The sequence below is a fragment of the Podarcis liolepis genome, assembly GCF_965112155.1.
Source record: "Podarcis liolepis genome assembly, chromosome: 2".
In the NCBI taxonomy this organism is placed as follows: Eukaryota; Metazoa; Chordata; class Lepidosauria; order Squamata; family Lacertidae; genus Podarcis; species Podarcis liolepis.
The window spans coordinates 120,828,690-120,842,791 of record NC_139555.1 but is presented as its reverse complement, the minus strand read 5'-3'; the positions used below and the strand labels follow the sequence as shown (position 1 = coordinate 120,842,791).

Genomic DNA, 14,102 nt, shown 5'->3' with positions numbered 1-14,102 from the left:
CTCAAAAGAATTGGGTACTTTTATTTTCCTCTTCCTTAGTACATGATAGGTGCATGGCTTGTGATAGGCGCATGGCTTGTGATCTCTTCTCCAGTTGTGTCTGTGTACATAAGTATGTGTGTGTTCCTGGTAGTACAAATCTTGCTATGAACCCTGTATTTTAGGGTTGGACTAGATGACCCCAGGTCTCTTTCAACTTTCCCAATTTGTGGCTGATGAGTTGAAATTCAGCCCAGATTTGCTCTTTGTTTTTTTTAAAAAGCTGTGAGGTGAAGCCATGATGTTTGAAGCAGAACTGGTGATATTTAATCATTTAAGTGATTACAATGTTTATCATTTTGTCTATTATTTACAAAAATCAGACTTAAAAGTCTACTCAAAGTTTAAGCACATACAAATGAATAATCAAGTAGAATTAGCCTTGATCATCCATCCTGTAAATAAAGGGCAGAAAATTTTGTCTGCAAATGGTAAGGCTGAGAATGTTAAAAAAAAAAAAAAAAATCCTATGAATTCTAACTACCTGGCCATTTTTACTCATAAATAAGAGAGCGGTTGATTGTTCCGCGAATGGCCAGAGGGATATTAGCCCTTTCCTGTACATAAAGGAAGCAGTCTCGTTTGCTTGGGCTGAATGGTGAATACTTGAATTGCTGAGTTTCTCTTTTTTGTTTTAAAATCTAACCCTATTTTAAAAATCTACTCCTTACCTGGCCATTTTTACTCATAAATAAGAGAGCGGTTGATTGTTCCGCGAATGACCAGATAAAATGACCAATAATGATAGCCCTTTCCTGTACATAAAGGAAGCACTCCTTTGCTTGGGCTGAATGGTGAATACTTGAATTGCTGAGTTTCTCTTTTTTTGTTTTAAAATCTAACCCTATTTTTAAAATCTACTCCTTACCTTTCCCTTCCTTATTCTAATTGAGCCAAAAGATGCAACATTTTCAATGGTATAAAAGGTTTGCTGAGGCATGAACTCTGCACATGCACAGAGGCTAGATCAGCTTACAAAAGAGAGAGAGAGAGAGAGAAAGGAGGGGGGGAGAGAGAAGGTTTGGAGAGCCTGAAACCTATACAAATTTCCTTATGTAAAACTTGGAACCATTGAGGAAATCATCCTTAATGTGTTTTGCTCCAGGGGCTATTTAAGACAATAGAGTTAAGTACTGGACATGCCAAATTCTTTTCACAGGTAAATATCAAAGCACTCCCACTGTGAGTTCCTCTCTTGAGTAGTTCCCCCCCCCCCATGGGATTTAAATTTTATAACAGTTTTTTGTTTGTTTGTTTGTGTGTGTGTGTGTGTGTGTGTGTGTATGCCTATGCATTTTAGGAACAGCATTTCCTGACAGACCTCTCACATAAAATAATTTTCCCTTTCAACAGGTGTGTATATGCCTATGCATTTTAGGAACAGCATTTCCTGACAGACCGCTCACATGAAATAATTTTCCCTTTTAACAGAGTGTCCTTTCTTTTCTCCCACAGCACAAATGATAATGAGGGGATGCAAACAGTGATTTAAATACTCTATAAAAAGTAATTGCATTTGTTTTTCTTTTGTTTTTCTTCCCTTAAAGGCAAACAGTCATTTTCTTTCTGTTCAGCAAAACAAGTCTGAATCCCTGCTATATTAGTTGATTTCCATCTATCTCTTTGTGGCTTTGACATTTTTTTTAGGTTACAAATAATTTGTTTTCGTTTATTAAGTTCGTTTTATCAGTTCTTCCATTATATATATGAAATTAATCGAAGCACAACCAAACATTGTTTGTGGAATGGTATTGTTTACCTTTTTGCCTGAGCAATTATTAATTCTGTCATTTTGGCTAGTGCAAGGTACCTGCACAACTTTAAATTGCCATTCATTTTTATTGGTATTAACTCATTTCCCAGTATTCCGCTATTAACATTACAGCTGATGTCACATCAAGAAACACTTTTATTTTCATTTGGGATGTTAGAATGCCAAAACAGATTACTTCAGGTTACTTATTAATTGTGTGTCTTAGCATTTATTTATTTTTGGTTCCTCATAGCTCATTTTGTGTGATTGTGTTTTACTTTGGGGACATGTTCATCACATGTTGAAAGTCAGTCTCATGAAGTTCTTTTATTGGATAGCACATGGTGAATTTTAAGTTTTCCCCATTGTTTTCCCATTTTTTTTCCAGTCCAGTAGTAAATGTGTGGTTCTGATAATATCTTTGTACTATTTAATAATAGTTATTTTCTGAATCTGATGTCTTTGTGTCAAGTCCATTTTCATCTAACTGGTAATCTAATTTTTTGCTTTCTTTTTATTTTTAAACCTTTGTATTTTTTACAGTTCTCTTTCTATACATGTGGAGTAATTTTTTATTTTATAATATGAAAAGAACAACAACAACAAAAATTAAGTGAAGGAAAGCAAACAAACTTAGCAGATAATAACAGTAATTATGTGGAAATGTGATAATAATATTGAAATAAATAAAATGCTTAATGTGCTAAGATTTTTTATTATCTGCAGCTTCCCACGGAAAACTCAAGGACATCCCTTTTGCCTTTTCCCCCTTCCTTGTCTAACTGTGTGTTTAAGTCTCCCCAAAACCCTGCCCCCTTACAGGATATCACTTCTACAGATGTGCAATGATGAAAAACAGCAACAACCCCTCAACTCACAAGACCTGCAACACCAGAGTTTTCAAAGTGCCCACAGTTATCTCTTTCAAAGGCTATAGACTGAGGGGGGAGTGGGGCTGACAAAGGGGGGAGGGGTTGAACTGACAAAGGGGGGAGGAGTTGAATTGCAAGGACATTTTTTCACTTGAACCTCAAGCCTCTGCTCCAGGATTCAAAAGATACATACGTAAAAGATCACAATTGTGTCAAGATATGCAACAGATATTTAATTATTTTGTTTTGTATTATGTGTTATTATGTAAGAATGTTGAAATGTGTCTGACAGTGTGATTTCCACAAAGGGGGGCAATTTATTGTGTGTAACTGTTTTTATATTTAATGTCTTATTGCTTACACACCAATGGAGAATTCTCATGCATTTTATACTTTCTAATAGCTCACACTATTGTGTAGTCCAATGTTTAGCTCAATTTATAACCACATTTCATTGTTCCACCTGGCACTCTGCCAACTTTCCCTAAACTTGCTTTACCAAGGAGAAGCTTCTAAGAAACATGAAGGTGGATATGCTTTGGTTTAGCAGGAATGATCCCTTATAGACTTAAATTGACTTATTTGGACAACTGCCCTTGTTAAGAATGGTTTTCTTTTAACAGATTGGTTTGAAGAGTTGAGAACCATGGGGCAAGATAAATTCAAATTGGACTCAGTTTGAATTGGGCAAGTGTATCCAGGCTGCAATTAGCTTTTGGTCCTTTAAGTGCAAGTGAGCAACTTCCCATTGTGCGAGTGCGAGACCACAGCCTATAATAAAATCCCATAGCTAAAGGCCAAGGCGAAGACCTCTCCCTCACGAGATGCCCAAACCTGTGCCAGCTATGGTGAATGCCAGGCGACATGGTTAAATGAAAGCCCTGAGGGGATTCAACAGACAGGATGTGTTGCTGTAGCACTATGTCAGTGTGAGACCACAGAAGAGCTACCTTGACACCTGAGAACACAAAAATGGCGGGGGGGAAGCAAACTGCACTTTTCAGTCATTAGTGGACCTTACCTTCCTGCTAGGTGTAAAGCATAGAACACTATTGAGTAAATGGTCTCTCCCAAAGTGTTAGAATGCCACAAGTAATTTAGTAGCAAGACGCAACATGTGTTATTTTTATATGATATATTCATACAAAGACATCCATTTACAACATACGATGTTATTATTTGTGGGGCAAAAATTTTTAAGAAAAATTCTAGCCCCAAAGGGGGGAATATTGTGATAGGAATTTTATGGTTTTAGATATATAGTAATGTTCATAACTGCACATACATAGATCAGTACAGGAAGGCCAACCTGGAACCATTTTGATTCCTAAACTGACCAAATCCTTTCTCTGCAAGGTTAAAAATGGAAAAGCCTCCCCATTGTCTCTTCCTTTAATTTGTGTTTGAATAAGGTGTGAGCCTGTGACCTGCCCAGGAAATAAGTATTTTAGCACTACAAAAGAATGGCCAGGCTCCCCAGAAAATCCAATCAAGTAACCTGCTAGACAGGAGATAAACAAGGACAAGAGAAAAACAACATTTAAATTTCTGTGATGTAGGTGGGATGTATCTGAGGGGTGGTCTTAGGTTACACCCCTTCTGTGATGTATGCATAATGTTTCTGGGGGTGGTCCTGATCTAGAGAAGGGGAATTTCAAAAGTCTTTATAAGGCCTTGCAGGCCATTGTTCTGGGTCCTCTTCCTCTCCTGTGTGTGAGGGGAGTACCCTGTTGCAACAGATCAATAAAGATCAAGCTTACTAGCTGCTTTGCTTCTCAATATTCTCTGGTTGGCCTCTGTTATTTTCTCCTACCAATAGGGAACCTATGTAAGGACTCTATATGGGCTCTTGGATACCCCATAAGGGAAAAGGGCATATTTTTATTTACAACAAAGCTGAGACTCCAATACTTTGGCCACCTCATGAGAAGACTCAGTGGAAAAGACCCTGATGTTGGGAAAGATGGAGTGCACAAGGAGAAGGGGACGACAGAGGACGAGATGGTTGGACGGTGTTCTTGAAGCTACCAGCATGAGTTTGACCAAATTGTGGGAGGCAGTGGAAGACAGGAGGGCCTGGCGTGCTCTGTTCCAGGGGGTCACGAAGAGTCGGACACGACTAAATGACTAAACAACAACAATGTGTCGGACACAATATGTATTATTATTATTATTATACCACCCTATACCTGTAAGGCGGTTCACAGAATAATTTTCAAAGGTCTCCAACTGTCAAACTGCCAAAGAATTCGTTGCTGCTCTAATCCTTTGACCAAAATAACGGCCTTGATCTCTGTGCCATCTCTTCCATTGTTCTCAGCTGGATCACTACCTTCCCATCAGATGTCAGTGAGATAAATAACTACACAACTTTTAGGACACCTGAAGGCAGTCCTGTATCAGGAAGCTTTTCAATGTTTGACATTTTATTGCGTTTTTATATGTGTTGGAAGCTATACAGAGTGGCTGGGGCAACCCAGCCAATTAGGCAGGTAATAATAATAATAATAATACAACATTCACTTTTCTATCTGTTTTTAAACTAAATTACATTTCTTCTGTGTTTTGAACTATCCCATGAGGAGAATTAGTAGTCGTAATAACGATGATAAAATATAAATAATCATCATCTCCGGATATGAAGACCAAATCTGGCACTATGGTACCTGAGGTCAAGGAGCAAGGATTCAACTAAGATGCCATTTTGAATCAAGATGGCAGGCTGAACCTTTCAAAACTGATTTTTAACCAACTTGTGCATGGTGGGTCCTGAGATCAAGCAACAGTTGTTGTTTTTTACTATGTTTGGACACAATTGGACACCATTTTGAATCAAGATGGCAGGCTGCACCTTTCAAAACTGTGCTGGTTTTAAACGCCTGTTTCAAAACGGAACTGTTGTTTTTTTTAGTTTCCTAGAACCCCCAAGGACCATTGGGTACAAAGATGCTATTATTGGATGTAAATCATAAGCAAGGAGCCTGTGACATTCAATCTCTCTTGGACTCATCAGCTCCTGGCAGCATAGCCAATGGTCAGGTATGCCAAGAATTGCAGTTGACCCTTTGGAGAGATATAGGGCCACAATCTGCTCCTTCCTCTATCAAATGCCGCCTGTGGGGAGCAGAAAAAGTAGGAGAAGTGGTGCAAGGCCCCCACATTGGCACAGCTGAGACCCACATTTTGGTGCCTTCTCTCCTTGAGCTTTCCTACCCTAGCTGGTCAGGACAACATTGAACTATGAACTTGAACCCCGGATATATTTTTATTTCCTCCTCCCTCCCAATCTATTTTCCTTTTGTGTCGTGTCTTTCCAGATTGTGACTCTGAGGGCAGGGACTTTTTGTGATTAGTAATCAGCTCGGGGGGTCTTTTTTTAGCCACCCAATGAGAATTTGGAAAGGATATGGTTGCTGACAGCTACTAGACAGCTACGATGGTGACGTTTTCCATCCATTGTTGCCCCTGAATGCCCGTTGCTGGAAACCACAGGCAGAGAGAGCGCTGGTGATTATCTGTTCCTTACCAAGATGTCAACCAAACGCAAAGCTCTCCCGTGCAGTTCAGACTTTTTATTATCCAAATTTGTTACCGAAGTCTGGGTGACTCTCACACAAACATCCCCCCTCAGAAGAGAAACCTACAGCCTCATTTGCACCCCTGTCACCTCAACTTATAGTCCGCCAGGTGGGTCCTGAGATCAAGCGGCAGTTGTTGTTGTTTTTTATTACGTTTGGACACAATTGGGCACCATTTTGAATCAAGATGGCAGGCTGCACCTTTCAAAACTGTGCTGGTTTTAACCACCTATTTCAAAACTGAACTCTTGTGGGTTTTTTCCCGTTTCCTAGAACACCATTATGATATATGAAACTGCTAAAATGAGGTAAAATGAAAATCAGATGGGGGGACTTGGGGAAGCTCTGTCAGGAAAAAGCAGCAATGTGGGAGCGAGCTGCAGGTGGCTGGAATGCAAAACAGGATGTTTATGTTTGGGACTGTACTATTGGAACAAAGGGGCAGTCTATTCACTGTACTGAGCACCGGATGTTAGCTCAGAGTGTCACATGACCTGTACTGGAAGTACAGGGGTGGAGTTTCTCTCTCTACTGTTGGAGTCTGGAGAGTGCAGACGTGTTTCTCTGTACTGCTGCAATGACAGAAATAAAGACATGTAAATAGATTTCTGTCTGCTCTTTCCCCTCCCTGAGGGAAGCAGGGAGGAGAGAGGAGAGGTGTGTCCCTCTCACGCTGAGTGGGATCGCCGATAGTGACCTCGCCTGTATCCTGCCGGGAGACGCAGACGGGGAGGTCAACAAGGATCTCAAGCCGAATGCCTGGAGTGTGGCCAGTTACCTCTGACTGTGGCCTGAGAATCCGACAAGCTCACCTAACAATGTTTAGAAAAAATAAGGATAAGACAAGAATTTGTTTGCATTGTTAGTATTTCTGTTTGTATTCTTTATTTGTGTTATTAAATGAATAAAAAAAAATTGAGGGGGGGGGAAACGGAACTTGAAAGCAGGAAACAAAGTTTAAAAAACAGAACGGAAACACGTGACGTCATAACTACCTTGGCTGAGGTCCACAAACTACCTCATAAAACATAATTGGGAACATGGTTTTCATTCCTCAGCTCACGCTCAGACTTTCCCCGTATTCTGGGCGCTGGTACGATTTCTCTCCCACATGGGTCCTTCGGTGCCTCTTGAGGTGAACGTTCTGACTGAACCTTTTCCCACAGTCCATGCAGTCGTACGGCTTCTCCCCGGTGTGAATCCTTTGGTGGCGGTTGCGGTCCGAGCTGCAACTGAACCTTTTCCCGCAGTCCAGGCACTCGTAAGGCCTCTCCCCGGTGTGGATTCTCTGATGAATGACGAGGTCCGAGCTATAGAGGAAGCATTTCCCGCAGGCCAGGCACTTGTAGAGTTTTTCCTGCGTGTGGATCCTCTGGTGGCGGTTGCGGTCGGAGCCTCGGCTGAATCTCTTGCCGCAGTCGGGACATTCGTAGGGCCGCTCGCCGGTGTGGATTCCGTGGTGGATGACGAGGTCGGAGCTGTAAAGGAAGGATTTCCCGCAAATCAAACATTTGTTCTGTGGCTTTCCTCCTACACGGGCTCTTTGGTTGACAAGGAGGCCTGGACTTTGGCCGAAGCTTTTCCCACGAAATGTGTTTTGCCTCTTGCCAGCGCAGACTTCCTTCTGGTCCATGGTTTCGCTGAAGTCTTTGCCATCACCCTCGCAGGAACCAGACTCGTGTGCTCCTTCTGCTTCGTGGCCTTGACTTCGCCATTCATGACTCTCGGGGGCATTTTCTTGTTCACTACACGAGGAAAAGTTCTCCTCCTCTGCTCTCCCTCCGGAAAACCCGTCACCATCTTCAGGTGTGTATCTCTCTCCCTCAGGTATGCCCACCCACCTTTTACCTGCTGAATAAATGAGAAAAAGAAGGTTATTTCGCTTACTTCTCTTTATTTGATTTCTTCACCCTAACATCAGTGGACTACAGAAATTAAAAATTTCATAACCAAATTATCGAAGGTTATTCACCAAAGCCAGACTAAACGTCTTTCCTTCTGCAGTGTTGGATGGCAGGTTGAGAGGAGTTCCCTACCAGGACAGACTTTGCTCGTGTGCCCAAGACATCGATTCTATAAAACATATTTTGCTGCACTGTGCGAAACACGAGCAAGCCAGGGCTGAACTGATATTACACTTGCTGGTACCTTTTCCGAGAAAATCAGAGTCTCACTATGTCAGGTTCCTATTGGAAGACCGGACAAATGCTAGAACATTAGTAGTGGCGAAGTTTTTATCGGCGGTTGCAAGAACCAATGATCCCTGTCTTTAAGTCTGAACAAAATGCTTGTTTAATCTAGAGGTAGGCTGTCTGAATTGTGCATTGCTTTGTAACAATTTGTTGGGTCTCTGGACCATAATAAAGAAATAATAAATAAAAAAAATTCAATGCTGAAAGCAGTTCAAGACAATTTACAGTCACAGTGATCGGCTGTGACCTGAAAAACGTGTCTCTCAGATCATAGAATCTTAAGAGTGGGAAGGGGTCCCAGGGTCATCTAGTCCATCCCCCTGCAATTCAGGCCTCAGCTAAAGCATCCATGACAGATAGCCATCTAACTCCTTACCTGCAACTTGAAGCCATTGGTTTGAGTCCTACCTTCCAGAGCAGGATGAAACAAGCTTGCTCCATCCTCCATGTGACGGCCCTTCAGATCTTTGAAGATGGCTACCATATCTCCTCTTTTGCAGGCTAAACAGACCCAGCTCCTTCAACTGTTCCTCATAAGGCTTAGCTTCTATATCATCCTAGCTGCCCTCCTCTGCACACGCAAAGCCAAAGTGGTTGTGTCTTCAGCATGATCCAGGGGCACAACTCTAAATCTGGCCCTGCTTACCTGCCAGTTGGGCCTCACTTGCATCTTCCTCCTTGGCCTCCACATATAGGGGTCTCTGTTTGACATCGGACGGCACCCGGTCTTCCTCAGAGACATCTGCGGCGGCCTCCTCAAATCCCACCTGCAACATCAGGAAGGAACCCCGTCAGGACAGAGCAACAGGGCAAGGAGGGAGAGGCCTGGGGGGAAAACCCAGAGCCTCCCTCAAACCCCACGCTGAAGCCATCACCCAGCCATACCCTCCAACGTTCCTTAGATGAAAAGAGGGGCTTTTCTCTCTCCCCACTCAAATGACCCTCCTCAACCTCAACCCCCATTTTTGTTCCCCAACCCATCCCAGCAGAGCATTTTCACCACAACCACAACAATGGGACGCAGCACAAACGCCCTCCTGAGACAAAACCCTTAATCCCGGCTTTATTTTATTTTTTGGTTGATCAACGAAAAGAGAAGCGCACACCACTGAATATATTTTAGAAAGGGGCAAGATTAGATGCGGACACACAAATCGCTTTTTTCAAATACAGCGGAACCTCGGTTTCCGAATGTAATCCGTTCCTGAAGACCGTTCGACTTCCGAAACGTTCGACAGCCAAGGCGCAATGGGCGGTTGGTAAAATCCCTTGAAAAAACGGAGAAATGTGACTCGGAAGCCGTTCGACTTCCGAGGCGTGTTCAAAAACGAAAACAATTGCTTCCGAGTTTTCGGCGTTCGGGTTCCAAATCGGTCAGCATCCGATACGCTCGAAAACCGAGGTTCCACTGTACAAAAATCAAGATTCCTTGTGCTCTGCTCCACTCCCCCTTTCTTCTTTCCCAGCTAAACATCTCTTTCTTTCTTCTTCTCCTCTGCCTGCCCCTCAGAGTTGGCGCGTCAAACAGGGCCTCAATGGTGGTGGCCTCTCCTCCTCATCCGCTATCCAGCAGCCACTAGCAGCTGCCCAAGGGAGGAAGCTGGTAGCAGCAGCCATGGAGAGGCCACGGAGAGGAAACAGGATGCCCTCTCGCAGCTGCCATCGCTTGGAACAAGTGCCGGCTCATACTATTCCCCGATCTCAGCACTGGCAGCAGAATTAGGGACACTCCGGGGTCAAATCAGAAGCTGGGATGGCTTTCATAATTCCAGAACTGTCATTGGAGAAAAGGGATTCTTGGGGAGTATGCCTAGAATAGCACAGGAATCATAGTGTTGGAAGGGATCCCGAGGGTCATCTAGTCCAACCCCTTGCAACGCAGGAATCTTTTGCTCAAAACGGGACTTGAACCCACAACCCTGAGATTAAGTGTTTCACTGAGTGAGCTAGGGGCATGGAATCGGACTTCCACTCCTTAAGCAGCATGAAACGGACAGGTTTCGCTCTCTTGGTTAACAACCCAGGGAGTGGCAGGATCAGACCCACGGGAGCCCCCCGGCAACACAGCCCCAAGGCACATGTGAGCGGCACTGCGCCACCGCCTCACCGGCTGCTCCTGCCCCTCAGCTTCCCGTTGCGCCTGGAGGTATTCCTCGGCCAGGGCCACTGCCTGGGAGCAGCTCTCGGGCCCGGCCTCCCTGACGCAGCCCTGGACCTCGGGCGGCAGGATAGCCAGGAACTGCTCCAGAATCAGCAGCTCCAGGATCTGCTCCTTGGTATGCCGGTCCACTTTTAACCACCCACGGCAGAGCTCCTGGAGGCGGCCATAGGCCTCTCTCGGCCCCTCGGCCTCCTGGTAGCAGAAGCGGCGGAAGTGCTGCCGCTGCTTCTCTTGAGCGGTGGTGTCCCCGCGCAAGATGGCCGCCTTCACTTTCCCATAATCCTCTCTGTCGCTGGCCTCCAGGCTGCCAAAGGCCCGCTCGGCCCCTCCTCGGAGGGCTGGCAGCAGCCTGGCCGCCCACTCTCCCTTGGGCCACTGGCAGGCCTCGGCCACCCGCTCGAAGGAGGCCAGAAAGCCCTTGGCATCGTCCCATGGGGCCACCTCGCCGTGCAGATATGGGGCGCCCGATCCGGGCAGAGGAGACTCCATTGTCTTCAGGAACTCCTGCCACTGGGCCTCCCAGTGGTGAAGGAGAAGACCTTTGCCGGGTTCCTCCTTGACCTTTGGCTGTGCAACTGTCCGACACAGAGACTCCCCGATACTTGTGGCCGGGACGAGCTGGGGGGCTTTTCCTGCCCTCTGTGATCTCTCGGCTGCCGATTCTTGCTCCTCCATTTTCATCCCTTCCTGATCTCCACAGGGATGATTTCCGAGGATCAAAATGTTCAGCAGGGAACTAGGACGGAAGAGGAGGAGATATTGGCGGTCCCAAAACCGGCGCGAGGAGCTTCTCCCTAGAAGGAAAGACGGGAGACATAGGTGTTAAATCAAGAGCTATAGTTTTGAGGCTACCGCACAGTACGCGGCCTCAGATCTGAGGCTGATTCCGCAAGAGAAGTGTCCCGCTTTTTAAATAAAGTATAAGCAGATCCCTTTCCAGTTCAGACCAAACAAATGAGTCTGATCCTCTTTTCAAAGCTGTCTGTGTTGGGGACGATCATTGGAAAGTTAGCCTTCGTGAAGACTTGACGCTTTCATCCCCCAAAAAGTTTTTGATTTGGGTTTCCATTGAAATGAGGCTGTATTTTAATATTTTAATGTTGTATTTTAATCTTGTTTTTAAGTTGTATTTCAGTCAATTTGATTTTATATCGGGTGTTAGCTGCCCTGAGCCCGGTCTTGGCTGGGGAGGGCGGGGTATAAATTATTATTATTATTATCATCTCCTGTGGAGGGGAGTTCCAGAAGTTAACAATACGCTGCTATGCGCTTTGGTCTCCGATGCTCTGCAGAAGCCCCCCCCCCCCATCGCCCAGGATTTGCAAGAGGCTCAAGCAGGCAGGCCCCCCTCGATTTAGGAGGGTCCCTGCCCCATGCTGTCCCCCTGCCCTACCGCCTCTCCCCAGTACCCCATAGAAAAGCGCTGTCCACGTACCCTTTGAGCCAGCTTGCTCAAAGAGTTTGCTTCTTCTGGAAAGGGAAATCAGCAGCAGAGAGACCCCCGGCTGCTACCCAGAGGAGGCAGAGCGATTGCAAAAGAAAGTCTTTTTTTCTCCTCCAGCAATTCCCTGCCTCTCCGCCTCCATGCCCCAGTCCAGCACACTGTCCTCCTGTCTTCTCCTCTCCTTCTTTCCTCCTCCTTTTATGCCAGCTGCAAAAGAAACTCAAAACCAAGGCCCACCCCCTAACCAGGGAGGAAAAACCCTTCCTGGCTTTCACAAGCCCGCCTCCCTCGTGCAACTCTAGCCTTTGCAGCTCTGTGGGTTTAACTCTTCAGCTGCACAGATCCTTGCAGAATCGCAGCGTTGGAAGGGATCCGAGGGTCATCTAGTCCAACCCCCTGCAATGCGGGTGTTAAGTTGTGGGCGAACATAGCAGATGACACAGTGATTTCTCCAGAGAAGCTCTTTATTGTAAGCTGGACAGAACTGAACAGCAAACAGCTCAGCCAGCCTGCTTTTATAGGCAGCCGGCTATCAACATTGTAGCAACAACAACCCAGGGTTTCCCGCCTAAAATAACTGATGTGGACCTGAGTGAAAACTATCTACACTATCCCCCTGCTGGCCCAGGGTGAGAACTTTAGTACATAACACCCCTCCCCACCAAGATAAGGCGTTAGTTACAATCGTAATGGTTTCCTTATATACAGCACTACACGTAATAGTTCAATTAGGCACAAAAGCATATTGGTTACATTTCCCATACTTAGACCAACAGTGATACCTGTCCAACAACATAGTCCTTTAAATAAGTTGGGCGCTTGGAAACTCTGCCAGACCGCCGGGGACTGGTAGCCAAGTCCGGGGGGCCACAGAATTCTTGCTGAGGCTGTGGTGCAACCCTAGGTGGCGTTGAAACCAAATCCCCTGGATTCGCTGCTGTGGGTGGAGCCTCCGCAAGTGGAGTGGTCTGAGTCTGTGGTAAGTCTGGCAGACCCTCTGAAGAGGCTTGGTTCGGCTCCACGCTGGCAGTTTGCAAGGGAGGTGTAGGTGGAGCCTCGCCATCTGTAAGTGTCTCTTCTGGAGCCACAAGCGCAGTTGGGGGCACCACGATAGTGTCCAAGTCCCCAACCCTGCGCCTAAGCTGGTCTATGTGCCGGCGCCACAAGCATCCGTCTTCGAGTGCCACCTGGTACGAGCGAGGTCCAGTGACTCCCACTACTGTGGCTGGCACCCAAGGAATGTCCCCCACATAGTTCCGGGCAAAGACCTGGTTTCCTGGAACAAATGGCACAGCCTGGGGGTTCGGCCACGGCAAAGTCCGGGTGCAGCCGGTCGAGCGGTGACCTGAGGCGGTGGCCCATAAGCAGTTCAGCAGGACTCCACCCTGTGGCCGCATGAGGGGTGATGTGTTGCACGAACAAGTATTCAGCGACCCACTCGTGCCAGTCTCCCCAGTCCAGGCGTGCCAGTGCCTCTTTTGCCGAGCGCACCATTCTCTCTGCTTGCCCGTTGCTGGATGGATGAAAGGGTGCCGTTAGGGCATGGCGGATGCCCAGTCCCAAAAGATACCGCTCAAAAGTGCCTGACGTGAACTGCGGTCCGTTGTCGGAGACAAGGACATCAGGACACCCATGCATCGCAAACAGGCCTCGCAGCACCCAGATGACGGCCTCGGTAGTGGTAGAGGGCATCAGGGCCACCTCCAGCCATTTGGAATAGGCGTCCACCACTACCATAAAGATCCGGCCGTGAAAGGGGCCAGCCAGATCGATGTGCACCCTCGACCAGGGTGTCTTTAGCATCTCCCAGGTGTGTCCCTTAGCTGCCGGTGGTGCAGGCCTCGATTCTTGGCACGCTTGACACGTGGACACCCAGGCAGTGATGGCATCGTCCATGTTAGGCCACCAGACGTAACACCGAGCCAATGCCTTCATTTTGACAATTCCTGGGTGGCCAATGTGCAGAGCCTCCAGGACGCGTTGACGGAGTCTTTGGGGAATCACGACGCGGTCTCCCCACAGCAGACAGCCGCGATGAGCCGAGAGTTCATGTTGTCTGGTTG

General features: G+C 46.3%; 1 protein-coding gene across 1 annotated transcript; it reads right to left on the bottom strand.

Moving 5' to 3' along the window:
* Positions 1-7,103: 7,103 nt before the first annotated feature.
* On the bottom strand, positions 7,104-12,441 carry LOC310701515 (uncharacterized protein). The gene is made up of 4 exons (XM_083492519.1): positions 12,031-12,441; positions 10,542-11,389; positions 9,081-9,201; positions 7,104-8,093 (listed from the first exon to the last, which is right to left on the bottom strand). The coding sequence occupies exons 2-4, from the start codon at positions 11,274-11,276 to the stop codon at positions 7,297-7,299; spliced, it is 1,653 nt and encodes a 550-aa protein (XP_083348645.1). The 5' UTR covers positions 11,277-11,389; positions 12,031-12,441; the 3' UTR covers positions 7,104-7,296.
* Positions 12,442-14,102: the final 1,661 nt, after the last annotated feature.

What these genes read in the sequence shown, in the direction of transcription:
- LOC310701515 (XM_083492519.1), bottom strand. Translation starts at nt 11,276, where the DNA reads ATGAAAATGGAGGAGCAAGAATCGGCAGCCGAGAGATCACAGAGGGCA. An exon ending in CTGAGGGGCAGGAGCAGCCG is followed by an intron (nt 9,202 to 10,541) that starts GTGAGGCGGTGG and finishes CTGATGTTGCAG; the next exon opens with GTGGGATTTGAGGAGGCCGC. An exon ending in AAGTGAGGCCCAACTGGCAG is followed by an intron (nt 8,094 to 9,080) that starts GTAAGCAGGGCC and finishes TCATTTATTCAG; the next exon opens with CAGGTAAAAGGTGGGTGGGC.